This window comes from Nelumbo lutea, chromosome 1 (genome assembly GCF_056320005.1).
Source record: "Nelumbo lutea isolate HS-2025 chromosome 1, American lotus-T2T, whole genome shotgun sequence".
Lineage (NCBI taxonomy): Eukaryota > Viridiplantae > Streptophyta > Magnoliopsida > Proteales > Nelumbonaceae > Nelumbo > Nelumbo lutea.
Genome location: NC_142684.1, coordinates 102384085 through 102410896, shown reverse-complemented (window position 1 = coordinate 102410896; position 26812 = coordinate 102384085). Strand labels below are relative to the sequence as shown.

General features: G+C 41.9%; 1 protein-coding gene across 4 annotated transcripts in view; it reads right to left on the bottom strand.

Moving 5' to 3' along the window:
• Window positions 1-26812, bottom strand: part of DRD1 (SNF2 domain-containing protein / helicase domain-containing protein) — a 76237-nt gene that overhangs the window by 38254 nt on the left and 11171 nt on the right. The window contains exons 3-5 of one of the 4 annotated variants that reach the window (XM_088963578.1): window positions 2341-2467; window positions 2039-2116; window positions 1287-1948 (exon numbers count right to left, since the gene is read on the bottom strand). In XM_088963578.1, coding sequence (XP_088819704.1) covers window positions 1287-1948; window positions 2039-2090 — 714 coding nt within the window. In that variant the 5' untranslated portion in view covers window positions 2091-2116; window positions 2341-2467. Of the gene's footprint in view, window positions 1-1286; window positions 2117-2340; window positions 2468-26812 lie in introns of all 4 variants that reach the window. The other 3 variants (XM_088963561.1, XM_088963569.1, XM_088963551.1) reach the window with 3 other exon arrangements.

Sequence of the window (26812 nt, the reverse complement as noted above, 5' to 3'; positions counted from 1 at the left end):
TTCATTACTGTCTGTCATACCAAATTTCATCTCAAAACCCCAACTAAAAAAATGCTCAAAATATCTTGAAATTAGATCACTCCAGACCACTCTTCTTGAGGTGTCATTATAACAGTCTGATGTCTGGCTCATATGCTGAATGAGATCAGAGGTGCTATTTCAGTATTTCTATTCCACAAGCTTGTTTAAGGTGGATCCCTATAGAGATGAATTCAGAATGCAGTTGGGTTAGCAAAATCAGGGGCTGGGAGGGATTTCTAGTATGCTGAGTTTACAAGGATACCTATGAAAAGAGTCTAGGCAATTAAAATTAGTAAAGGATAAAAAAGGTATCATGAAAAAAGACATATCCAACAGGCAGTCAAATACTTTGGTTCTATTGTACCATGTATTTAAATTATCTTCTATACTATGTAATTCCAATGCTTGCCTTGGTTTCCATGCAGACCATAAAAGTTAAACCAGAGTACTTTAATATCATCATATCATATAAATTATATAAGGTTAATACTTACAAACAGCAGTTGTCCAAAGATTTTAATCTTTTAATCCAATCAATCAGTTAATTTTTAAATTCAAATACTTTAATATTTTCATATTTTTAGTTTTTACCCATTAATCTTTACTTGCACACATGCATGGAACACGTCATTACATATAATTAAAAATTACTCATCGCCATGCCATTGTGCAATAACTTTTTGGAGATTGACATGCTGGGCACCATGACATGTAGCACGTTAAAACTACAAAAAGAGAAACCCACCATCAAGCCCTAATTCTGCCACCATGCAAATAAGGCTTATAGGGCACAGGATGCAGTCTCTACAGTCCACCCTGAAGTTACCCAGGTTAGAACAGTCTGTTTCATTGTATCCCAAATATCTTGGATGAAGCAAAGTAGCAAACTATGGTAGGAGACTTCATGAAATTTGGGATAGAGGAGAAGACTGAGAAAACGATGTGACAGTTTAGGTTGTTCAGCCTCTACTAACACAGTTCCTTTTGCTCTGCAGTCAATCATGTTGATTTAACTTGATATCTTGGTCCTGTTTTCATGTGCATTTAGAGAATATTAGCCGAGTTAAATCAATGTAACAGATAATCCTTTTCCCTTCATGGGCAGGTGTCTTGATAGGTAGGCTGAGCAACTATTATGGTTTCTGCCCATTTAAACTTGGATGGGCAGTTCCTGAGTAAATGAGGTTACACTCCATATTTTATTATCCAACCATTGTGTAAATTCCAGATGTGAATCTTAGAAACAGAAAGGAAAGCAGACTTACACTTAGATCCCTGATTGGGTTTACATTGGCTGGCTTCCTTAAGACAACCTCCTCATAGTGATAAGAAGCCTTCCGGTTTGCTTCAACAGGACCACTCAAACCCATTCCGGCATTCAACTGCACATGGTTTCCATGTGCAGGCTGAAAAACTTTGTGAAGTAATATGCTGTTATGAGGAATAAGATCTGTTCCATTCTTTACATTGAAAGGGCTCTGGAATAAAGATACTACTGGCAAGTCTGAGATTGAAGAATGTCTTGTCCCAATCCCATCCCCACCATCTTCTTCATCTGAATCAATAACAACAATTGAATTGTTGTTGTGATTCTGAAGGTTAATACAATCTGTTTTATCCAGCACAATGGAGCTATGATCATCATATTGATGCATTTCTCCACTAGATGACTTGTGAAGTGGATAGCTATTTTCTGTTATAGGGCAATCATTTTCAACAGAGTCAGCATCCAAATCTATAACAACTTGAGAAGCCAAATGGATGTTCTGTGGTTTCTCAGTCACTCTTGGTGACTGAGAAACAGACTCCACATAGGAAGAAAAAAATGATGGGTACTTTGCAAACAAGGGATACAGCATTTGCATCTTTCGAGCACGAAGATCTTCAATTTCATTTGTTACACTTCCAAACTTCACAGAATCCAATCCTTCCAACAAATTGGGAACAGCAAATGGATCAGAATAGTCTAAAACTTTTGAGGGAGTCCTGTCCTTGTATTCGGGTTCAGATCGGATACCTGCAATCCAAGATATGCTACTAATATCTTTTTTTTCATTGAACATTTTCATCTTTTTCTGTCTCCAGGAGTATGACTCTGCTTTTCAAAGAACAGATAAAAATAAAAGTATGAGCATACTCATAAATAAATAAATAAATAAATAAATAAACTATCTTATGGCGGATAGACATGATGATTAATATATGCAATTTTAACAAAAATAGGAGTAGAAAAGAGAATACAGTTAAATTGATCATCAAAGCTGATGGAAGTCATTTGAAGACAAAATAAATTAAAGGTCCAGAGTTAGAACTTAGAACCAAGATATCTCTCCAGCAGAGGCAGTGAAAAACTCTAGTGGGTCATCAAAAATCCCCAATACTTAAAATGCTCTGAGCAAGGGGCTGGGGCTGAATCATATATCTTTTGTACATCATTTTACATCCGCTGGATACAAAAAATGGTTATTATTTTTTTGTTTTCATAAGCAATGACAGGTACTTTTTCCAAAAAAAAAGGGGAAAAATATGATAGAAAATACTCAATATGCAGAAAAGCACCTCAGACCACATCAGTCCCTAATGTGTTTTATCTCAAGCTCTTGATAGACATCACACACTCTTCAAGTATTTACATTGGTTGACTTTGGATCACAGTCAAAGAATCTTAATTGTGTCATTTCTGTTGAATTTTTTAGTTTATTTGTTTAGTAAAGTTACCTTTTTCTGGGAGAATGACGGTTCAGCCCAGCATCAGAATTCTTAGGCCCAAAGTACAGTTGGGGTAGGTGCCAGCTCGGAATTGATGCCAATTCACGGGTGGGCATTGGTGTATAGGGTGGGGGTATTTGACATTTGGAATTTTTGTAAGTCTGCAGTGGAATTTAGAATTCTGCAGTGAGCTGCAGCGTACTTTTCCATTTTTTTGGGAGAATGATGGCTCAGCCCAGGGTCAGAATTTTTAGGCCCAAAGTACAGTTGGGGTGGGTGCCAGCTCGGAATTGTTGCCAATTCACGAGCGGGCATTGGTGTATAGAGTAGGGGTATTGACATTTTGAATGTTGATAGATCTGCAATGGAATTCAGAAATCTGCATTGGGCCTGTCCGTACTTCTCTTTTTTTTTTTTTTTTTGATAATTGATAAAGTTACCTTTTGTTCTCTAAGCCATATTAGTAGTTGTAGAAGGAATCTTTTAGTAAGTCTAGTTTTAGTCAGGAGAAAGTTAACTTGGTCCTAGTTTCCTTTCCAAATCTCCTATTTGTTTTTTTTTATGAATAATAGAAATTTTATTAATTCAGAAACTGATTTCGTTTTTTCTTTTTTTTATAATTGGTAAAGTTACCTTTTGTTCTCTAAGCCATATTAGTAGTTGTAGAAGGAATCTTTTAGTAAGTCTAGTTTTAGTCAAGAGAAAGTTAATTTGATCCTAGTTTTCTTTCCAAATTTCCTATTTGTTTTTTTTTTATGAATAATAGAAATTTTATTAATTCAGAAACTGATTTAGAATTGTAATTTCATACAACATCCCATGGAAAGGTGCGAGCTGCAGCCTCTCCCAATAGCTTACAAGTAAACTGGTAATAAATTACATAAATCACAGCTAAGCCCAAAACAATTCTTCCCTATTTGCCCCTTGTTTGTCTAACACATCAACCAAAGCATTTGCTGATCTCCCCACCCACTGTTTAGAGACCAACATATTCCTTGTCAGCCAATTAAATTTCTTAATTTCATTCTTATAGCATCATATAGTATCCTCGGGGTTTTTCAGCCAGCCCACCACCACCTTGGAATCCTCTTCAATGATCAACTGTTCTACCCCCAATTGGTTTGCAAATTGCACCCCTTGTACAGCACTAATAGTTCTTCCCTAACAGAATCTCCAACTCCTAAAGAACCTGAGTAGAGCAGTACCACCTCTCCAAACTCATTCCTCTGAACTGAAGGGATGAGAGATCCATCATATGGATGGCCAAACCCTACAGGAAGGTTGGGCGAAATTTCAAAAATTTCTCTCCCATGTGGGAATCGCATTCCCTATGTTAGAAAAATGTATTTTCAATGATCAATCTTGAAACCAAACCGGACCAGATCTGAAACCAAAAGGGAGTGGAGGGATATACCTGATACGATGTAATAATAACCTCCAATGAAGGTGTTCATGCCCAAGGAAAAATCCAAAGATTGCTTCCACCGAAGATGACACAGTGCAAGATGAAGCAAAATCAGCAGGACGGTTCTTCAGCAAGAACCAAATTCTTCAGCAAGAATGTGATGGAGGGCTAGTGAGCACGACTTCATATTACCTTTTCTACCAAAAGGTAATATCAAGAACCTTTCTTGATCGCTCCCACAGGTGGAGATCAAACCGGTATGGCGGCAAGAGCAGGAGAGGAGACAGTACAGTCAAACTGTGTTGTCTCTCTCTAGAATTCAATAGTCTGTTAGATGATCTGGAAGTTCGCCCTACTCTTCTATTTATAGCCTTAAAGAGAGGTTCTCCTAATCCCATTAGGAGTTTCCTAATCCAAATCTTTAATTTGGATCTGGACTCTCATTAAGAGATAAGGATAATCCCTTATCTTGTCTGCAGATAAAGATCAGCCTTCCTAATCTAATTAGGAGTTTCCTGATCCAAATGTTTATTTGGATCTAGACTCTTGAGTGGATAGGGATAATCCCTTTTCCTATCTGCTGATCTAAATCCTAGAACCACCCATTTTTAATTAATCTCATTAAACCAGTTCGAATTGGGCTTTAGGCCCATTAAGTCCATGTGCTCACTTACCCTCCAAACTACTGCCCAGTTGGCTATCCTTGTATGGCGTGGGACCCAAACATTGATCTACACATCAGCCACATGGGTTCAGCCCAACCTCTGTTACAAGGCTTGGCCGAATTCACTGTAGGAAACAGTAAACACCTGAGTCCATCACCATGGGCTCTTAATGGGCCCAACATTTACACTAAATGGTCCCTGGGTCAAGCCACCTTATAAAAACCCAAGGGCTGTGGGCAGATGCAAAATTAGCCCATCAGGTATTACCCTCAATGGTCTTACACTTAACCTCTCAGCCCATAATGATCAAACACTGCCCGACAAGAGAGGACATCTCCCTCAGCTACAAGGTACAGTGCTGCACTCTCTACTCACATGAATCCCGGGAATTAAAACATTTTGCAAACATTTTGAAACCATAATATATATATATATGTATATCTCTATATATAAATATATTTTACAAAACAAATTTCAACAGTTGAAATCAACTGCCAGTAGTTTAGGTTTCCATCAAAGAGAGTGCATCCCCGATCATTCACTTTATCCGACAAAGGGGTTGATCTTGTCACTATGATCACCCACTCAAATGAATTCTCGGATTGTCCCAACATACCCAGGTTTTGACCCCCTCTAAGGATCTCACTGATTGGCATATCAAAGACAACCCAATCCAACACATAGTGTAGTATCATAATCGAGTCTAGGGGTCAGGTGTAACATTCCAGTTTTGCCCATCTATCTCCAAGGTCCAATGTAATACTGGAATTCTGGTCCGATTCAGGGTTTCAAGAAAACCCACACTGCATGTACCTCAGGTCTCACCCTAGCAGCTGAGACAAGCCACCCCAACCAACTTGGCGGCACATCAGTGTCAGCCTTGACAGGATAAATCTCCCCAGATCTATCCAACGGCTGTGAAGATTCTAAACTAACACGAGTCTCATATGTGTCCAGTTTAAGGGTATTACACAAAAATACACCACAATAACATGAATCAAATATGTACTTTATTCATTTACATTAAATGTCATAACGTACATCATTCTGATTGGAGCTAAGGGCATACACTGTCTAACAAGAACACCCCTATTCCAGATAACCCTGGATTGCCCAAGCTACTTCCATTGAGTTCAGCTTTAATGAGCCTTCAGAGAGGGGAGACCATCTTGCAAATGTCTTATTCTTTTTTTTTCATGAATGAGTATAATTTATTAAATCAAAAATATGAGAATATAGTAGACCCAAGAAGAGGCACAAGTTGTTACCTCTTCTAACAAGTCTTACATCAAATTAAAACAAAATTGACCAGAATTAACCAAAACTAGAATTACAAAGCAAACCAAAATAAATGTTCCCTTGAAGCCCCTTGCTTCACTAACCCATCCACTAAGGAATTTGCTGATCTTCCCACCCAAAGAAAGGTAATAGTCATGTTTCTTGTGATCCAGTTGACTTTCCTTAATCTCTATGTCACCACATAGCTGAAACTGGTTCTTTGAGCCATCCCACAACAATCTCATAGTCCCCTTCAACTACCAAGTGTTGAACTCCTAATTGTTCTGCAATCTGAATACCTTGTACCGCCGCTAACATCTCAGCTCTATTGGAGTCTCCTATTCCCACGGGGCCTGAAAACAATGCTAATATTTTGCTTTCATTATCTCTTAGCACCCCTCCTATCCCCGATGGGCCTAGTTTTCCTTGGCTACTTCCATCAAAATTCAGCTTTACCCATCCTTCAGGTGGAGGCATCCACACTACAAATTTCCTGTCCTTCCTTGCATGGTTGTTAGCCACTACTATCCAATTTCTCCAAAAATCATCAAAGGAGAGTGTATGAAATAAGTCCATAGTTCTTAACCAATGAATGGCCCTAGTTCAGATTGTCCACAGGGCGGCTGCTCTAATACATCTCCACCTTATTTTTCCTTTTTCTGTAGGCCACTCAAAAAAGGAAGGGTCAAATAGCTGACTTAAATTTGTGGACAGATTCCACTTGCATCCAAACAAAGAGAAAACCCAACTCCAAATAGAACCAGAAAAAGAACAAGATACAAATAAGTGAGAGCAATTCTCACCACTAGCCCTGCAAAGTACACACTAGTTAGGGGACAAACACAAAGAAGATCTTTTCCTCTACAAGCAGTCCAAGGTATTAATCTTTCTATAAAACACCTCCCAGTAGAAAATAATAACTTTAGATGGAACCGGTCTAGGCCAAATCTCCTTGATTGGAAAGCCCCACTATCCCTGGGAAGAGCAAAAGGATTTAAAAAAGGAAGCACAGGTGAAGTAACCTTTTGGGTGAGGGGACCATAACCTCACATCCAAACTAAGGGGGTCCAAAAAGACACGGCCAAGAAGGGACAACAGATCTGAAACACTGTTAAGTTCATCATCCTTCAAGCCTCTCCGAAAGCCAAAGTCCCAACTTAAGGAGGGGGGTGAAATAGGAGAAAGGAGAAAATGATAGAGCTTTTTCCTTGTAAAGGAAAATAGAATAGAACAGAGGTACCAGAATTGACATCATACCTGACAAAGTTGAGAAACTGAGGGAGGATACTCTAGATTGCTTTCCATGGGGAAGCCAACGTAGCTTGACGTGATACACCCGCATCCCATCCATTTTCCAATCTACCATGTATGCTAGCTATATCGTGCCATAACCTCTCCCTTTCTCTAGGCCATCTCCACGACCACTTTCCTAAGAGAGCTTTATTCTTGAGAGTTAACCTTCCTAGTCCCAAACCACCTTCCTCTTTACTTCTACAAATTATTTCCCAGTTAATTAGGTGGTCTTTCTTTTCCTTCCCTGGCTCCCAAAGGAAATTTCTCATTAATCTCTCCAACTTCTTAGCTTCCCTATTAGGAATCCTGAAAATGGAGAGGAAATAGACTGGTAGGTTTGCTAGGGTAGCTCTCAATAAAGTCACTCTACCCCCTATAGAGATATAGTTCTTTTTCCAAGCAGTTAATCTTTTCTCAAACTTTTCCAACACTAGGGTCCAGAATCTACTCTCTTTTGGGTTAGCCCCTAGAGGGAGACCTAAGTGCTACAATGGCCAAGTAGCGATGAAACAACCTAAACAATCAGCCACAAACTAGATAATCCCAATTGTCAGTTGTTTATGTTTATGTATTCAAGTTTAGTACCATAAGGGTACTGATGTAATTTCCTCTTTGATTACATTGTTCGGCTGTACTAGTATAAATGATAATAGATCATTCTTTCGCCCTCTAAGCTCAATAGGGGCTTTCAGTCCTCTCGGCTCTCCTCTCTTCTCTCCCTCTCTTCTCTCCACTTGTCTCTCACTTGCTCTTGCTCTTGCTCAACATGGTATCAGAGCAAGTTCGTCCAGGCCTGAAAACAAATTAGTTGAGGCCATTCTCCAATGCCGAGTAGGTTGCCTCTTCATCTCCTAGAAGTTGTATCCCTGATGCTCGACTTCAAGAAGGAAGAAGGTGTCGGCCTGACTGTTCAGCTTCCTAGCGCATAAAAGAGTTATGGTACAAAGTCTTTTCGTATTCCAGCCCATATGTTGTTTTCATCGATTGCTCGGCTGTAGAGAGGCTGTCACCTGATGTACGAAGAGGAGGTTCTGGTTTGCAGAGAGGCTGGCGTTCAAGAAGGTACTGTCCATCTGCTGTTCGGGTGCCCTGGTATTCAAGTTTTTTTGTTGTTTTTTCTTCTTGGACCCTTCGATGGACTATTGATGCCCTAACAATCCGAATGTGGTGTTCTCATCTTGTGTCACTACTATTCGGCTACATTGTTGATGGACTGAAGTTTTTTCTTCCTTGACTGTTCTTGCTGTTCGGCTACATTACTGATCTCAGTGACTGTTCGGCTACCCTGAAGTTGGTGTCAGCCGATTAGGTGTATGGTGAACTATCACCTTGTGTCTTTCTTTCTACTAAGGAGTTGTATGAAAACTGTAAAACCGTAGGTCATACAAACCTGGTTATGTACTGCATTGCAGTGTTTGTATGTTTGTTCATTGGATTCCTACAAAAATTGTAGGTCATACAGACTAGTCCAAGTGCTGTAGCAACAGTGCTTGTTCTTGGCTCTTTGTGAAACTGCAGGTCAGAAGTACCTAGTTGTATGCTGAAATAGCAAGTGTTTCTTCTTTTGTGGATTGAAGGACATAAGATCCCTTTTTTCTGTAGTAGCTCTGTGAAGCAGTGTGCCTTGGGTGTTGTGTGTTCTTAAACCTGAAATCATGAATAGTGAAGATTCAGCCACATCTGGAATCTCCACAATGCTGAATGGAATGAGTGGGGGTGGTGACCTATCATTCCCTATGGTTGTTGTTCCTCTTGATGGATTAAATTACCTAGAATGGTCAAGAGGGATCAAATTATACATCACTGCAAGAGGGAAGATAGGCTACATTATGGGAGGATAAAAGAACCATCCTGCGGGAGTGCTGAATATGACAGATGGAATCAGGAGAACAATATTGTTATGTCCTGGCTCTTGGTTTCCATGCAGCCTCAAATCAGGAAGAATTTCATGTGGGCTGAAACTGCGAATGAAATCTGGGAACAAGCAAAGTCTACATATTCAGAATTGAGACACTATGCCAAAATTTATCAACAGCAGGCAGCATCTTCTACTTGTAGACATGGGGAGAGGTGTTTATCGGTCTATTACTCTAACTTAACATCTGCCTGGAAGGAGTTGGATCACTACCAGAGTGTGGATTGGAAGTGTGATGAGAGTGCTAAGAAGTACAAACAGATTGTCTCCCAGCAAAGGGTGTTTGCATTCTTACATGGTCTGAATCCTATGTATGAATCTATCAGAGTTCAGATTCTCAGCTCTAAGGATCTCCCTTCTGTTCAGGAAGTCTATGCTCTTGTACAATCTGAAGAAAGCAGGAGAAATTTGATGAACAACCCTGGTGGAGATGCTGTTGTGTTAGTTGCAAAAGGGGGTGTATCTACTGGTGGGGGATCTTCTTCCCGGAAAGGAGATCTCCAGAAAAAAAACAGAAGATAAGGAAAAATTGTGGTGCACTCATTGCCAAAAACCCCGACACACCAAAGATACATGTTGGGATCTTCATGGGAAACCAAAATGGGCTCAAGATCTGACTAAGAAGCAAAGTTCAGAGGTGAATAAGAAGTACGGGCAGCAAAATACAAAGAAGCATCACATGGCCAACATGGCTACTCGAGAGCATCAGCCTACCATATCTACTGTGACTCAGACACATCTCACTGGACCTGACCCGAGGGAGGACATTATGAATTCCTTTCGTGACCATTTAGAGCTCTATGGTAGAGCAACTCGTCAGATGGATACTCCTCCCTCAACCTCATTTGCATCTATGTCAGGTAACCCTGCCACTGCTTTCCATGTTGCTTCTCACACCCATAACTCTCCATGGCTCATTGATTCTGGAATATCAAAACATATGACTGGTATGTCCTCTTACTTTCAAACCCATCACCCTCTTTCTGGAAGAGACAAGGTGAAACTAGCCGATGGATCATACTCTTCCATAGCTGGTCAAGGAACTCTCTCTCTTCCTCTTGGCCTTACCCTCTCTGATATTCTTCATGTTCCAAACTTTCCCATTAATCTGTTCTCTGTTAGTAGTGTTACTAATTCCTTAAATTGCTCAGTGACTTTTTTCCCTTCTCATTGTGTGATTCAGGATCTGGCCTCGATGAGGACGATTGGTAGGGGTCATATGGCTGATGGACTTTACATGCTGGAGAATAAGGCTAGTCTTCATGTTACAGAGTCTATGAGTCAATCCTGTAAGAAAAAGTCTATTTATGGCATTGTCGTCTTGGTCATTTGTCTTTTGAGTCTTTGAAGTTGTATTCCTAGAACTATTTAAGTCAATGTCTATCTCTGACTTTTCTTGTCAAACGTGTCAGTTGAGTAAACATTGTAGAACTCATTTTCTTCAAAGACATAGTAAATCTGAATCTCCATTTCACATTGTTCATTATGATGTGTTGGGCCCTGTTACTTTACCATCTGAGAGTGGCTACAAGTATTTCATTACCCTCATTGATGATTATTCTAGATTTACATGGGTATACCCGATGCGAACCAGGGAAGAAGTACCAAAAATCATTCAAGATTTCCAGCGGATGGTCTTCGCATGGTTCCCTTCACCGTAGCTCTTGTGCCCGCACACCACAACAAAATGGTGTGGCCGAACGGAAGAACCGACATCTCCTTGAAGTGGCTCGAGGTTTACTACTTCATATGAATGTTCCCAAACGGTTTTGGCTTGAAGTTGTTCTTTGCTCCACTTACCTTATAAATCGTATGCCCTCTCGTCGGTTAGAGTACAAAGCCCCACATCAACTTCTCTTTCCTAAGGCTCCCCTTCTTTCTATTCCTCCTCGTGTCTTTGGTTGTCGGTGTTTTGTCCAAAATCTATCTCCCACCCGTGGGAAATTGGACTCTCGTGCTATACCTTGCATATTTCTTGGTTACTCCTTCACTCAAAAGAACTACCGTGTTTTTGATCCTGCTTCTCATAAATTCTATGTCTCCATGGATGTTTCTTTCTTTGAAGATGAGCCTTTCTATCATGTTTCTCCTCAGGGGGAGTGTAGACATGAGGAGAAAGTTCGGCTTCCCTCTCTCCCTGACCCTCCACCTTTTCGTGTTTTTTCTCGTCGTCGCAAAGGCCAGCCAAATCCAATAGCTGTAGAGAATCCGGAAGCTGTACCTCCAGTGCCACCAGACTCCTCAAGGGAGGATCATACTCACTCAGGTATTTTAGCTCCCAATGATGTCCTTGAATCTATTGAAAATGATTCCTCTACTGCTAATGATCTTGACCGTCCTATTGCTCACAGGAAGGGGGTCAGATTGTGCACCACAAAACATCCCATTTCCAACTTTGTCTCCTATGAGAACATTTCACCCTCTTTCCGTGCCTTCCTTACCTCTATTGACAGTGTCCCTATCCCTAAGAATGTGGCAGAAGCTCTTTCAGTTCCTGAATGAACAAATGCCATGAGGGAAGAAGTTAATGCCCTTCACAAAAATGACACATGGGAACTTGTTGATCTTCCCAAGGGAAAGGTTCCAGTTGGATGTAAATGGGTGTTCACAGTCAAGCATAAGGCTGATGGAACAGTGGAAAGGTATAAAGCTCGCTTAGTGGCAAAGGGATTTACTCAAGTGTATGGAGTTGATTATGTTGAAACTTTTGCCCCCATTGCCAAGATGAATTCCATTAGAGTCCTTTTCTCTCTTGCAGCCAATCTGGATTGGGTTTTACACCAACTAGACATCAAGAATGCATTCTTGACCTTGAAGAGGAATTGTACATGATTCAACCTCCTGGGTTTCTAGCCCAAGGCAATGAACAGAAAGTGTGCAAGTTGAAGAAGTCCTTATACGGGCTGAAACAATCACCAAGAGCTTGGTTCAGTAGATTCCATGTGGCAGTTCAGCAGAAAGGATACAGGCAATGTCAGTCAGATCACACACTATTCGTGAAAAAAGGAGAAGGTAAAATTGTTGCTCTATTTGTTTATGTGGATGACATAATTGTTACTGGTGATTGGGAGGATGAAATTCAGAAATTGAAATTTTTACTTGTAACTCACTTTGAAGTGAAGGATCTAGGACCTGCCAGATACTTCCTTGGAATTGAAGTTGCCCGATCAAAGAAGAGTATCTTCATTTCTCAAAGGAAATACGTCTTAGATTTACTTCAGGACACTGGAAAGATGGAGGTGAAGCCAGTTGACTCTCCCATCGACCCCAACCATAAATTAGGTGACAACTGTGGTGAATCACTCAAGGATGTGAAACAGTTTCAGAGGCTTGTAGGGAGATTGTTATACCTTTCTATGACTCGCCCAGACATTGCATATGTTGTTGGTGTCCTCGGTCAATTCATGCATGCTCCTAGATCTTCTCATCTTGAAGCAGCAGAGAGAATCCTCCGATATTTGAAGAAGTATCCGGGTACTAGTTTGTTGTTTCAAAAGCATGGACATTTGAAAGTTGAAGTTTATACAGATGAAGATTGGGCTGGATCCCAAAGTGACAGAAAGTCTACTAGTGGCTACTGCACCTTCATAGGAGAGAACCTTGTTACATGGAGAAGTAAAAAGCAAAATGTTGTAGCTAGATCCAGTGCTGAAGCTGAATATTGTGCTATGGCCCACGGGGTTGCTGAAGGCATGTGGATAAAGAATTTGTTGGGGGAGTTGGGTTTCCCAGTGACCAAACCTATAACTCTATTTTGTGATAACAAAGCAGCTATAAGCATTGCTGCCAATCCGGTGCTACATGATAGAACAAAACACATCGAAGTTGACAAGCATTTTATCAGAGAGAAAGTTATCACAGGCGAAGTGTGTACCCCCTATGTCACTTCTGAGAACCAGCTTGCAGACATCTTTACAAAGGGTTTAAACCTTTCCAAACATCATGATCTTTGTGACAAGTTGGGCATGATTGATATCTATGCTCCAACTTGAGGGGGAGTGTTGTCAGTTGTTTATGTTTATGTATTCAGGTTTAGTACCATAAGGGTGCTGATGTAATTTCCTCTTTGATTACATTGTTCGGCTATACTAGTATAAATAATAATAGATCATTCTTTCGCCCTCTAAGTTCAATAGGAGCTTTCAGTCCTCTCAGCTCTCCTCTCCTCTCTCCCTCTCTTCTCTCATCTTGTCTCTCACTTGCTCTTGCTCTTGCTCAACACCTCATTCATGTTAACACCTACTGCACAACTCTTCTCCAAGTTTATTCTCAAATTTGATACCTCCTCAAAGTGTTGTATTAATGCTCTGAGATTCCTCACTTTTTGCATGTCACCCCCTTCACAGAATATTATGATATCATCAACAAACTATAGGTGGGTTACCCTAATATTGTTCCTTCCTATCTTCCAGCCACTCACTTCCTCTTCCCTATCTGCCTTAGAGATTAATTTACTAAAGACATCTGCAACTAAGGTGAAAAGAAATGGGGAGAGTGGGTCACCATGTCTGAGGCCTCTACAAGCAAGGAGAAAATCTTTAACCACCCCATTCACCAAGACTGAATAATGACAGGAGCTAATACAACCCTTTACCTAGTTGCACCATCTATCTACAAAACCACAGCACCCAATGACCTCTAGTAAAAAACTCCAATCCACAAGATCATAAGCCTTCTCTAAGACTAACTTACATACAAAACCTTGATTCCCCGACTTTCTCATGTCCTCCACACACTCATTTGCTATTAGGATCTGATCTGTTATTTGCCTTCCCTGCACGAAAGCACCTTGTGCTTGACTAATGATGGAGGGTAGTACTACTTGAATTCTTAATGACAACACTTTAGCCAGAATTTTATAGATGCTTGTATCCAGATTAATTGGCATGTACTCCTTAGGGTCCTTCGCATCTATCTTTTTTGGGGTTAGGGCTAAGAAAGTGGCATCCACTCTAGGGCTTACCCTTTTTTGTCTGCAAATTCCTGAAACACCCCAATAAGATCTTCTTTTACCACATCCCGACAGTCCTTATAAAAAGCCATTGTGAAGCCATCTAGGCCAGGTGCTTTGGATCTATCCATTGAGAATATTGCCTGTCTGATCTCTTCTTCATTGAAATCCCTCTCTAACCAATTTACGTGTTCTTCAAATATTGGCCTATTATACTCCAAATCATCCAATATTGGCCTATTATTCAATGGTTTTCTATAGACTGATTTGAAGTGATCCACAAACATCCTTGCTATCTCATCTTGATTTGTGACTTCCTCCCCATTTACCTCTAACTTGGCCACAAAATTTTTCCTTCTCCTCCCATAAGCCAACGCATGGAAGAATTTTGTATTTCCATCCCCTTCCTTGATCCATCTATGTCTTGACTTTTGCCTCCAGGAAATTTCCTCTCTCAGAAGAACCTCTTCCAAATCCTTCTTTAAATTTCTTCTCAAAGTCCTTTCTTGTTCACTCATTATCCTTTGAGCTTCTTTGGAATCTGATTCCTCAATCCTAGACACTAAATTACTTTTTTGCTCCTCTATCCTCCCAAAGTGTTCCATGTTCCATTCCTTGATTTTGGATCTCTAACTTTTCAGCTTTTTGTGGAATCTCACTCCCTTCCACTTCACCCCTCTTACCCCCTCTCTCCACCACTCCCCAATCAAGTGCACAAAATCCAGGTGAGTCAACCACATATTCTCAAATCTAAACAGCCATGGACCAAAGGATAGTGTTTTAGGACTTAACTGGATAGGGTAGTGATCAAAAGTGACTCTAGGTGAGGCTCTAGTCACCAGGTTCCTCCAATGGTTCTCCCACTCTTCATTAAAGAGGAATCTGTCTAATTTCGAACAAAGAGGGTTTTCTTGGAAACTAGACCAAGTAAAATTGGCTTGTGAGAGGGGTAACGACTTTAACCCACAAATATTAATGAATTCATTAAACTTTCTCATACTGGTTGTGACTGTTCTTTGGGGATTGTTTGATTCATTACAAAACCTAATTACATTGAAATCCCCCCAAGATGCCAAGAGCACTCCCATAAACCTCGAATGCCATACAATTCTTCCCACATCTCATTCCTCTCTCTATATGTATTGGGCCCATAGACATTGGTTAGAACCCAGGTAAAGCCATCCCCCACATTCCTCACCTTCAAGGACATAGAATATCGCCCTATTAGCTCCTCCATTGATTCTACAACATCCTCCCTCCATAATGTTACTAAACCTCCAGAGGCTCCACAAGAAGGAGCCAAAGTCCAACAAACTCCTCTTGATTTCCACACACTTCTGACCCACCTTCTATCCAATTCTGCCAATTTGGTTTCTTGTATCAACACTATATCCGGTTTCTCTCTTCTTAGTAAGCCTTTAATTGCCCTTCTCTTTCTTTCACTTCCCAATCCTCTCACATTCCAGTTGATGATATTCACTGAACACTCCTTTCAGACACCCTTCCCAAGAGACTCCACCTTATAGCAAAATCTTTCTTCTCTCCCCTCTCCTACTGAATTCAATATCACCCTCAATATTTGAGATTAACCTTTCCACTTCTAATCTTTTTTTCTTTCTCCTTTTACTATTCCCCTCATTCTTCCTAGATAATGCATTAGCTTCAGCCACCTCTCCCCCCAAGTTGGAGCTTCTGTTGTATTCCTTCTCTTGAGAAGTTGCTGCTCTCTCCCTTTGATCTAATTCCTCCTTCTCCTTATACTCCTCCAACAAAGCACAAATTCTCTCTAATTCCTACTCCTGTCTCTCTCTAGGTGTCCCTTCTCCCTCTCTCAGTTCACTCTCAAAGTTGTTATTCCCTCTTCTCTTCCCCCCAATTGAAACTTCCGCCCGGGATGCAGGAATATCTGTTTCAAGCACAGAAGGCACATTAGTAACCAAAACCGAATGGACAACCATAGCTTTGTTGTTGGGGACCGAAGGATCAGCAAACAAGGGAGGGGGACTCACATAAGGAGGTAGGCCTAAAACTGTTCCCTGTGATTGAGCTTGCCTTAGGGAATCTACAGTTGGATTCAATACCCTGTCTACTTTAACAGTAGAACTATTCTTCCCGTGCTGCCCTTCTTCTGGTATCCCATTATAGTTCGAAGTGTTAGAATTTTTCCCTACCGACCTCGTATCCTGTTCTTCATGTACTATTGGATTAACCTCCCATGCGAATGCAGGTCGTACCTGAACCACATCCTTTGTCAACCGAACCAGAAAGTTCACGTCATCTTCCTCACCTATTTGTGAGTCATCTTCTTGCTTGTTCTCTTAAAAAAGCACCTCCGTACCCAAGCTCTCTTCATCAAAGACATTGCTCGAACTGTTCAGGTCGATGCTCCCTAAATAGACTATAACGTCTGAATCAATATTGCTGGAATCGTCCTCTGATTCACTCTGCCTGATGCACCTCAGCTTGCATTTTTCTGGTGATCTCCGGGTGGCTGTCTCTGACACAACCCATTGTAAAGAGGAGGTTCCAGCAATGGTTGAGGTTGCTCTTCGTGACTTACGGCCTGTTGAGCTCAACGAAGAAGATGATAGATGGTGTTTACCATCTATAGACGACCTATTTGATAAGGCCCACTCACTATTACCTGGCCCGAATTGGATAGAGGTTCGGCCCTAAGTAATTTTAAATGACCCAACGTTTCAACTTCCCACTTGTCTTTTGACTTCGATTCAAAAGAATTTGCAGCCCCCTTATCACCTTTTCCCAGCCGAACAAGTGTGTTTAAGGAATTAGTTTTAATGCCATCTATGACAACCTGTGCAAATGATCTGTCAGAAACCCAGCTAAAGCCTTGTTGAGCACGTCTGTGACTTTCCAACTTCGGCAAGGCTTTTGAATTCCCAAAAGCTTGTTTGGCCTTTTCTGTGTAATTTTCTCTTCCTTGCAGGTTTGCCAACCCCTTGCTGCCACGTAAGGTTTCTTCTTCAGCCTTACCATCTTCCTCCCTTCGAGCATCCCTCCACATTTCAGCTTCAATGGTGGAAGTCAACCAAATCGCCATGAAAGCTCCTTCGTCTCTCAGATCCACTTTCCTGGGAATCTCCTCAGGCTTGACCCCATTCAGTAGGATTGCTACAGATCTGAGTTCTCCCCAGAAGACACCAGCCAGCCTTGCTCCACACAGTGCTGCGATGGCTTCTACTACTTCAGACTTCCAAAGATGGAAGGGTAGACCAACCACACGCACCTTTACTCCATCCATTACTGAGAACTCCTTCGAGTTTGATGAAGGAGACCACCTGAATATATTCACCGAGCCCAACTTATCTTGCAGGCATACAGCCTCAACTTCTAGCTTGTTATCTAGAGGATCAAGCAGAACTTTGCACCCATCAAAAGGCGTTAGTACATATATGGTCTTCATCCTCAACTGTTTTGTCACCAATACAGCAACCTCCTCCCAGCTTCTCCCTGGTTTATCAACTTCAACAACCAGTTTACTGGACCACTCTCCTTTATCTGCCGATAACAAAATTGCCGCTCTATTTCCGTCTTGCATCACAGTAGGTGCCAATTGGTTGGGGGGTTCCAGGTCCACTTCTGTCTTCGAGAGATCCTTTCTTATCTTCTTTTCCAAGCCTTTTTCCTTTTTCATTTTCATTCTAGACATAAATTCTCTCAGAGCTTTGACTATTTCAGTCCACCCCTGGCTCTTTCTTCCTTCCGGGAAGAAGACCATTTGCTTCCTGGTACTATTAAAATGCTCTGAGAGAGTTATGAAGAATCTTTTTTTATTTTTCCTGCATTCCACCACATACCTCCTTCCCATCTCTGTCAGGAATTCTTTCCAGCACCTATCCTTTCCTTTTGTACTCGCTGCAGCTACAAAATTTGTGAGCCACTCTACCACATTCAGTCCTACCAACATCACCGTGGCCAGCTTAGCTTCCCTGATTTTCAAGCTAATCTGCCCTCTGATTCTTAGTTCTTCCAACAGAAAGTTCTTCACCTCCACCTTGAGATACTTCCTCCATCAACTTGCCTCCACGAAGTTCTTCTCCTCCTCCATCTCCTCCCCTCCCGCTTTCTCTACAGATTTGTAACTGTCTTATTTTTAATGGAAGAACACCTCGCTACTACTACCCAGTTTCTTCAAAGGTCATCATATGAGAATTGATGAAAACTTTTTTTTTATCAAGAACAGCATTTCATTACTTAATCACAGAAAAATTACAGAGAGGAAGATAAACTTTCTTATCTTCCAAAGGGAGCAAACACTCCAAAGAACAAAAAGGAAAAAATTACAATTGTGCCCAAAACATTGATTCCCTCACAACTCCTTGCTTAGCTAATTCATAGGCAAAGGAGTTAGCTGACCTATTCACCCAGCTAACCTTAACTTCCATCTCCTGAACCAACCATCTAAACTTTCTCTTCTCATTACTGTACATCCATAAACTACTATTTTCTTTATTCAGCCATCCTACCACCACCTCTGAATCCCCTTCAATGCAGAGTCTTCTTATATTCATTTCCTTGGCTCTTTGAACTCCTTCCAACACTGCAAGTATTTCAGCCCTGAGAGAGTCACCCACTCCAATTGGGCCGGAGAACATGGCAGAGATAAGCCCATTCTCATCCCTAAACAAACCTCCAATCCCCGATTGTCCAGGGTTCCCCCGACTGCTTCCATCGAAGTTCAGTTTTAAGAAGCCAGCCGGAGGGGGAGTCCAGGACACACACAAGATTGCTTTGGACTGGGTGCAGCTAGCAATCTCACCCCACTTCCTCAACAAATCATCCACTATGAAATCTATAAACATCTCAGAAGATTTCAACCATTGAACAACCCTTATGTGAATCAAATCTCTCAGTTCTTCAATACTTTTTCCTACCTCAGAAAAGATTCTGGAGTTCCCTTCCTCCCATAGGGCCCAACAAACTGCAGCCCTCAAACATCTCCACATGGTCCTCCCCCTTTTCCAACGGCACCTGAAGAAAGAAGGGGAAAAGAGACTTTGCAAATTTGAGGCAGGATTCCAGCTAGACCCAAAAAGGGAAAGAGCCCACCCCCAAATGGACTTAGCAAACTGGCAAGTCACCAGTAGGTGAAAACCAGCCTCCCCCTCCGCTTTACAAAGAACACACCAGTAAGGGGATAAACAAGTCTTGGGTCTTTTCTTTTGGAGCAAATCACTAGTGTTGATTCTTTCCAAATAGGATTCCCAACAAAAACTACCGACTCTAGGGAGAATAGGTCTGCACCAAACTTCCTTAACCAGGAAGGGAAGGCCAACAGGACTAGGAAGCTAACTTAGGACTTTGAAGAAAGAGGCACAAGAAAAGGAGCAAGTGGTGGTGGGGGTCCAAATTCTAGAATCTAACTTAGAAGGGTCCAAGAAAACATTATCAAGGATACCTAAGAGGCTCAAGATACAGCTAAAGTCGGTATCTCTCACAGTTCTTCTCAAAACCAAATTCCAACCAAACCCAGAAGAGGAAGGCAAAGGGGTAACAAAAGAAGAAACTAGCTCATTTTTTAGATCAGAGAGGGCATACACAGAAGGAAACAAATCCTTAAGAGGGGCATTCCCCCCCCCCCCCCAAGTTTGTTCCCTGAATTTTATGGAAGTACCAGAGTTTAGATCATACCTGATGAGAGGGGAGAAAGAAGAAAGCAAGTCGTGAATGGCTTTCCATGGTGACGTACTTGTGGTCCTTGCTCGGATCCCTGCATCCCATCCATTCTGCTCCATCCCATGTATGCTCACCACAATTCTAGCCCATAGTCTCCATTTCTATTGGGAGCCTCCATAACCATTTCCCCAAAAGAGCCACATTCCTTTTCCTAATGTTCCCAAGCCCCAATCCACCAAGGATTTTACTTCCAATAACCACCTCCCAGCTCACCCTATGGTCTCTTTTATTTTCTCCCAGCTCCCAAAGGAAATCTCTCATCATCTTCTCCAACCTGTTAGAAACCCTTGTAGGAATTTTGAACACTAAGAGGAAGTAAATGGGCGGATTAGCTAGAGTAGCCTTAATCAGTGTAATCCTCCCACCAAGGGAGAGATAATTCTTCTTCCAAGAGGCAAGTCTTTTTTCGAATCATTCCACCACCGAAGTCCAAAAAGCTCTCCTTCTTTGGGTTATCACCCAAAGGCATCCCTAGATAATTCAATGGCCAACTTGAGACTTCACAACCCACCAGAATTTCTACACTTTCCCTGATCTCACCCTCCTCCAAGTTCACACCCACAACACAACTTTTTTCAAAATTCACCTTTAAGTTGGGCATTTGTTCAAAAAGTTGTATTGCCAACTTCAAATTCCTGATATAATTCAGGTTCCCACCCTCACAAAACAGGATTGTATCATCTACAAACTATAAGTGGGTAAGGGGAATATCCTCCCTCCCTATTCTCCAACCTCTAATAAGTCCCCTAGAATCTGCTCTATGAATCAACCTCCCTAGAACATCAGCAACAAAAGTAAATAGGAAAGGAGAAAGGGGGTTACCCTGTCTTATTCCCCTAGCAGCCGGAAAGAAGCCCACCACTGTCCCATTTACTAGCACAGAATAATGAACGTTCCAAACACACCCCAAGATCCATTTACACCATTGAGTCCCAAACCCAAAATTGGACATAACTTTCAATAAGAATGACCGCTCCACCAAGTCATAAGCCTTTTCCAAACACACCCCAAGATCCATTTACACCATTGAAAGAATGGTAGGATCCATCTAATGGACGCCATGAAGGGTGCGGAATGGGTGGGCAAATTTCAAAAATTTTCCTACCTTCTCCCAACTGGGAATCATATTCCCTAAATTTAGAATACAATATTCAAGGATTCTACTTGAACCATAATCGAACCAGATCTGAACCAAAAGCAAAAGGGAGGAATATACCTGATCCGGAGAAGCAATATCTCCCAAAGTTGGTGTTCACGCCCAAAGAAGAAACCAAGATCCGCTCCTACTGAAGATGACACAGTTGTGGATGGAACGGAACCAACAGGGTGCATCCTACACACTGGATCCTTCGCAAGAATCCTCTGGAAACTCTGAACATCAAATCCTTTTTAGTCTTTTCTGCAAGACTGATGTCAAGAACTGATTTCTTGACTTCCTATTGCTGCAAAGATCCAATCTTGCAAGACGGAATGGCGGCGGCTGGAGGAGAACTCCAGGGTCGAAGAGGGCTGAACTATTTCTCTTCTCTCTGGAGTCTGTGTGTGATCAAATCTCAATTCGCAAAGGTATATAATGCATACCACCCCTGGTTTGAAATCTGATATATCTCTTAGGGTTTCTCCTCTTTCTTCTTGATTAAAAAACCTCCTAATTGGGAGTTATCCCAATCCAAATTAGTATTTGGATAGGGGATAATCTTAACCTTATCTGCAGATTAAGTTAGCTTACTCCTGATCTTATCAGGAGGTTGCCAGATTCAAATCTAATTTGAATTTGGTCTCCTAGAGTGGATAAGGTTAAAGGCCCAATCCTTTTACTAACATTAATCTCAGATTCGCCCCATGAATAGGTGGTTATTAAGTGTTCAATGTTTAACTAGTTTCCAATCTGCTGCCCAGTTGGGCTTCTTTGTATGGCGTGGGACCCAAACATTGATCTACACACCAGCCACATGGGTTCGGCCCAGCCTTTATTACAAGGCCCAGCCGAATTCATTGAAAAACTCAGTGACCCCCTTGAGCCCATCACATGGAACCTATGGGCCCAACACTTACATTAAGTGGTCCCTGGGCCAAGCCATCTTATAAAAACCCAGGGATTGTGGGCAGATGCAAGATTAGCCCATCAGGTATTATCCTAAATGGTCTTATACTTAACCTCTCAGCCCTTAATGATCAAGCACTGCCCGACAAGAGAAGACCTCTCCCTTGGCTGCAAGGAACAGTGTCGCACTCTCTACTCACATGGATCCTGGGAATTAAAACCTTTTGCAAATCTTTTGAAACTGTACATATACATATATATGTATATATATATTAATTTTGCAAAACAAAATTCCAACGATTGAAATCAACTGCCGGCAGTTTGGTTTCCATCAGAGAGAGTGCATTCCCGATCATTACCATTGTCAGGCAAAGGGGCTAATCCTGTCACTATGATAACTCACTCAGATGAATTCTTAGACTGCCCCAACATGTCCAGGTTTTGACCCCCACTAAGGATCTCACTAATTGACATATCAAAGACAGCCCGATCCGACACCTAGTGATGTGTCATAATCGAGTCCAGGGGTCAGGTGTAACTTTCCAGTTTTGCCCTTTTGTCTCTAAGGTCTAGGGCAATACTGGAAATCTGGTCCGGTTCAAGGGTTCAAGCAATCCCATACTGCATGTGCCTTGGGTCTTACCCTGATGGCCAAAACAAGCCATCCCAACACTTGGTGGCACATCAGTATCAACCTTGGCAGGATAAATCTCCCCAGACTTGTCCAATGGCTGTGATCATTTAAAACTAACACAAGTTTCTATAAGTGTCCAGTTTTAGGGTATTACACAGAATTATACCAAACAACATGAATCAAACACGTACTTTATTTATTTACACTAAATGTCAAAAGTACATCAAAATGGACTAAAGCTAAGGGCATACAAAACTGTCTAACAAATTCCTGTGTGGGATGCATCTTTCTTCTTAGGGACCAATGCTAGAAAAGTGGAATTCAACCCTGGGTTGATCACACCTCTTCTATAAAATTCATCAAACACTAGCAAAAGGTCACCTTTCATGATCTCCCAACAATCTTGATAGAAGGCCATTGTAAAACCATCCGGGCCTAGGGCTTTTGTTCTGTCCATAGAAAACACAGCCTCCTTAATCTCATCTAACTCAAACCTTCTTTCCAACCTCTGCCTATTATCCTCCCCTACATTTGGCCAATCCAAACCTTCAAGCCATATCCCCCCCCGATTGGCCTTCTTAGAATGGACATAAAGTGTTGTTCAACAAATGCCCTTGCTATTTCATTTTGTTGTGTTAGAGCAACCCCATCCACTTCCAGCCTTGTGATCATGTTTTTCCTTCCCCTTCCATTTGCCACAAAATGAAAAAATCTGGTATTTCTATCTCCCTCTTGCAGCCATTTGCAACAAGATTTTTGCCTCCAATTTATTTCCTCCTTAAGTAAACACTCCTCTAACTTCTCAAGCCCCTTCTATGTTCTGTGTCTGGTTGTCCAAATTCATCCCTTTCTTCTTTCGTGTCAAGGAACTCAATTTGATCCATCAATGAACTCTTCCTTTCTTCTATTCTCCCAAATTCCACCTAATTCCACACCTTGAGCTTGGCTTTCAAAAACTGGAGCTTCTTATGAAATTTCATGCCTTCCCAATCCACATCTGGGTTACAATCACTCCACCAATCCTTAATTCTCGCATTTAAACCAGGATGTAGCAACCACATATTCTCAAACTTGAAAGGAGTAGGGCCTCCAATCCTTCTCTCCTCTTTGCATAACATAATTGGCCAATGATCCAATGTCAGTCTAGGAAGAGCCCTAGATGCAAGGTTGCCCCAATGGTCTTCCCAGTCCAAAGAGAAAAGAAACCTATCCAGCTTAGAACAATTAGGACTTGATTGGAGATTGGACCAAGCGAATGACTTTTGGGCTAAGGGAATCTCTTTGAGTTCAAAAGCATCCACAAACCGATTAAACTTCCTCATACTAGTTGTCACCCTCTGATTGCTAATATTGGTGTCCTCCGTGAATCTAATCACATTGAAGTCCCCACCCACACACCAAGGCCCATCCCAGAGTCCTCTGATATCCGCTAGTTCCTCCCAAAACGCCTTCCTCTCTGTAATCATTTGGACCATAAACATTTGTCAAAACCCATTCGTAACCATCCGCTTGCTGCTTGAACTTCAATGAAACTGAAAATTTCCCAATAAGCTCCTCCACACCTTCAACCACATCTTTCTTCCACAAAGTAACTATCCCCCCTGAGGCTCCCCATGAGGAGGCAGCTACCCAACTGATCCCCCTAGCTCTCCAAAGACTCCTAGCCCATCCACCATCAAAATCCATTTTTTTGAACTCTTGTATTAAAACAATGTCAGGATCAAACCGCTTTAACACCTCTTTGATCATAGCTCTTTTCCTTGCACTTCCTATACCCCTCACATTCCAGCTAAGGATCTCCATTAACAAATCTCACTCACGTCCCTTCTTCACCTGCCCACTACTTCCCTCCTTTTCTTCCGTCTCCTTTCACCCCAAACTTTTTATCACCATCCACATCCCTTCTCAACCTCTAAACTTCGCTCGATCTCCTTTTCTTCACTTTGATCGCCTCCTTTCTTTTCTGTAAGCCGCCTTTCAGGATGTTCAAGTTCTCCGATCTACAGCCCAGTTTCCCCACAAATTCTGCTATTGAATCCTCTTTCTTACTTCCTTCCACCAACACATCCCCCTCCATTTCTCCTCTCCTTTCCTAATCTATTCCCTCGTGACCCCTCCCCTCTGGTCTCAGTCAAACCCTCCCTCCTCAAAACATTTTGTTCCAACTCATTAAAACTCCTTCAATAATTTCCCACACCTTCTCATTTCTAAACCTTCCTAACGGCTCCCCCTCCTGATCCTTCATCCGCCTCTCCACAATCCAGAGAGGCAGATTTGCCACACTAGTTGATTTGCCACTCTGCGTCAGGTTCTCTTGATTTGCCACACTAGTTGCACCTTGCACAATCTGGAGCCTTGAAGAAGGGCTACTCCCATGAGGTTCAGCAGTCTCACTTACTCCCAAAGTTCCAAGACCCCCCACCGCATCGATCAAGCCTTCAGAGCCGCCTAGTCTACATCTCCTCACCTCTTCTATGTCCCCCTAAAATAAGCTCACCAAGTGCAGGCCCAACACACCTTCACCAAAACCAGCCTCATCCTTCACACTACCCAGACTAGAACTACTAACTGAGTTTACGTCCAAGTCCTCACTGAGCTCCCTGCAACGAACCCATCCTTCATCCGCCCTAGCATCTTCTTCACACCTTACTCTTTCAAATCTAGGATTTGGTTTCTTACCGAAACATCTCATAGGGCTTGGAACTTCACGATCTCGCAAGCGTAACCACAACAACTCCCCCTGAGGAACCTTTTTCCGCCACTGCATCTTGTCCCAAGCAGGTGAGCGGTCCATCGTCAGCCCAGCTCCCATCTCCTTACCCCGACCCACGTGACGTTTTAAGTGGTCATGTGGGTCACTAAAGAACATGTTCGGTTTAGTAACCGAACCGGCCATAACCCCCCCAACTCAAACTGGGCCCTTCGAAGACCACCGCTTGGTATACTTGAAAGCCTTGCCACATCAGCAAAAGATAAAACACCCACCCCACTTTTGGTTTTTTCAAAAAAAATTGAATTAATTACTTTAAGTGGCAGACTTGTCGCCTGGACTTCCCCCACCGACTGATTAAATGCTAATTTGGAAAACTCATGCGAGCTTGCAACTTTTCCCACTAACCTTCCTCCACGTGTCCACCACCAAACCAGCATAGCTTCATCTTCTAGCTCTGGACTTCTTCCCCACCACACCTGTTCGAATTCAGACACCACCCACACCTTGACCCAAACTCCACTAGAGCTGATATCGAGGGATCTTGAGACATTTTCAATCTTGATTCCAATGACCTGAAGCTCGACTACCCCCAGATTTCTTTTGTTGAATCCCATCAGCACCCCACCCAAGCAATGAGCAAACTGTTTAAGTACAAATTGATGAAAACTTTCCGAAGACTTCCCATAGGATTGCCCTATTCAACACATAGTCCTTCAGTTCCTGCTTGTTCCTCTCCTTCTCTTGAAATATTCTACCATTCTTTTCTTCCCATATAGTCCAAATCAATGCAGCTCAAGCACATCTCCACATAATTCTCCCACTTTTCATATGCCAAGGGAAAGTAGACCGTTCAAAGATCATGCGGACTTCTGCTAGCAAGCTCCAATTACCCCCAAACAATGAGAGTAGCCAAGCCCATAAGTCTGCAGAGAATGGACAAGATATTAGTATATGAAAACAATCCTCCCCATGAGCTCTACAGAGGGTACACCAGTTGTAAGAAATACAAAGGAAGGATCTTCGCTTTTGTAGGTTACCTAGAGTATTTACTTTCCCATAATACACTTCCCAACAAAAAGCTACAACCTTTGGGGCAACCGGCCTACACCAAATTTCCTTTGAGGGAAAAGGTTGTTGGACAGAGGATTGAGAAATGGATTTGAAGTAAGAAGCACAAGTAAAGGTCCCTTTGGGTCTACAAGCTCACACCCTTTTGTCTGGCTTGGAGGGATCTAAACAAACCTGATTAAGAAAACAAAGCAAGTTAGAGAGGAAGTCAATTTCCGCATCCCTTAATCCCCTACAAAAACCGAAATCCCAAGTAGGAGTCATATCCCCGAATATAAGATAAATTTTGAGAGCACCTCTTTAGAGGGGTACTTCCGATCCAAATATCTTCCCAAAACCGAACAGCATTACCAAAGAAAACTTCATACCTAACAAACCTAAGAAAATGAGGAAGGGTGTTGTGAATGGCCTTCCAAGGT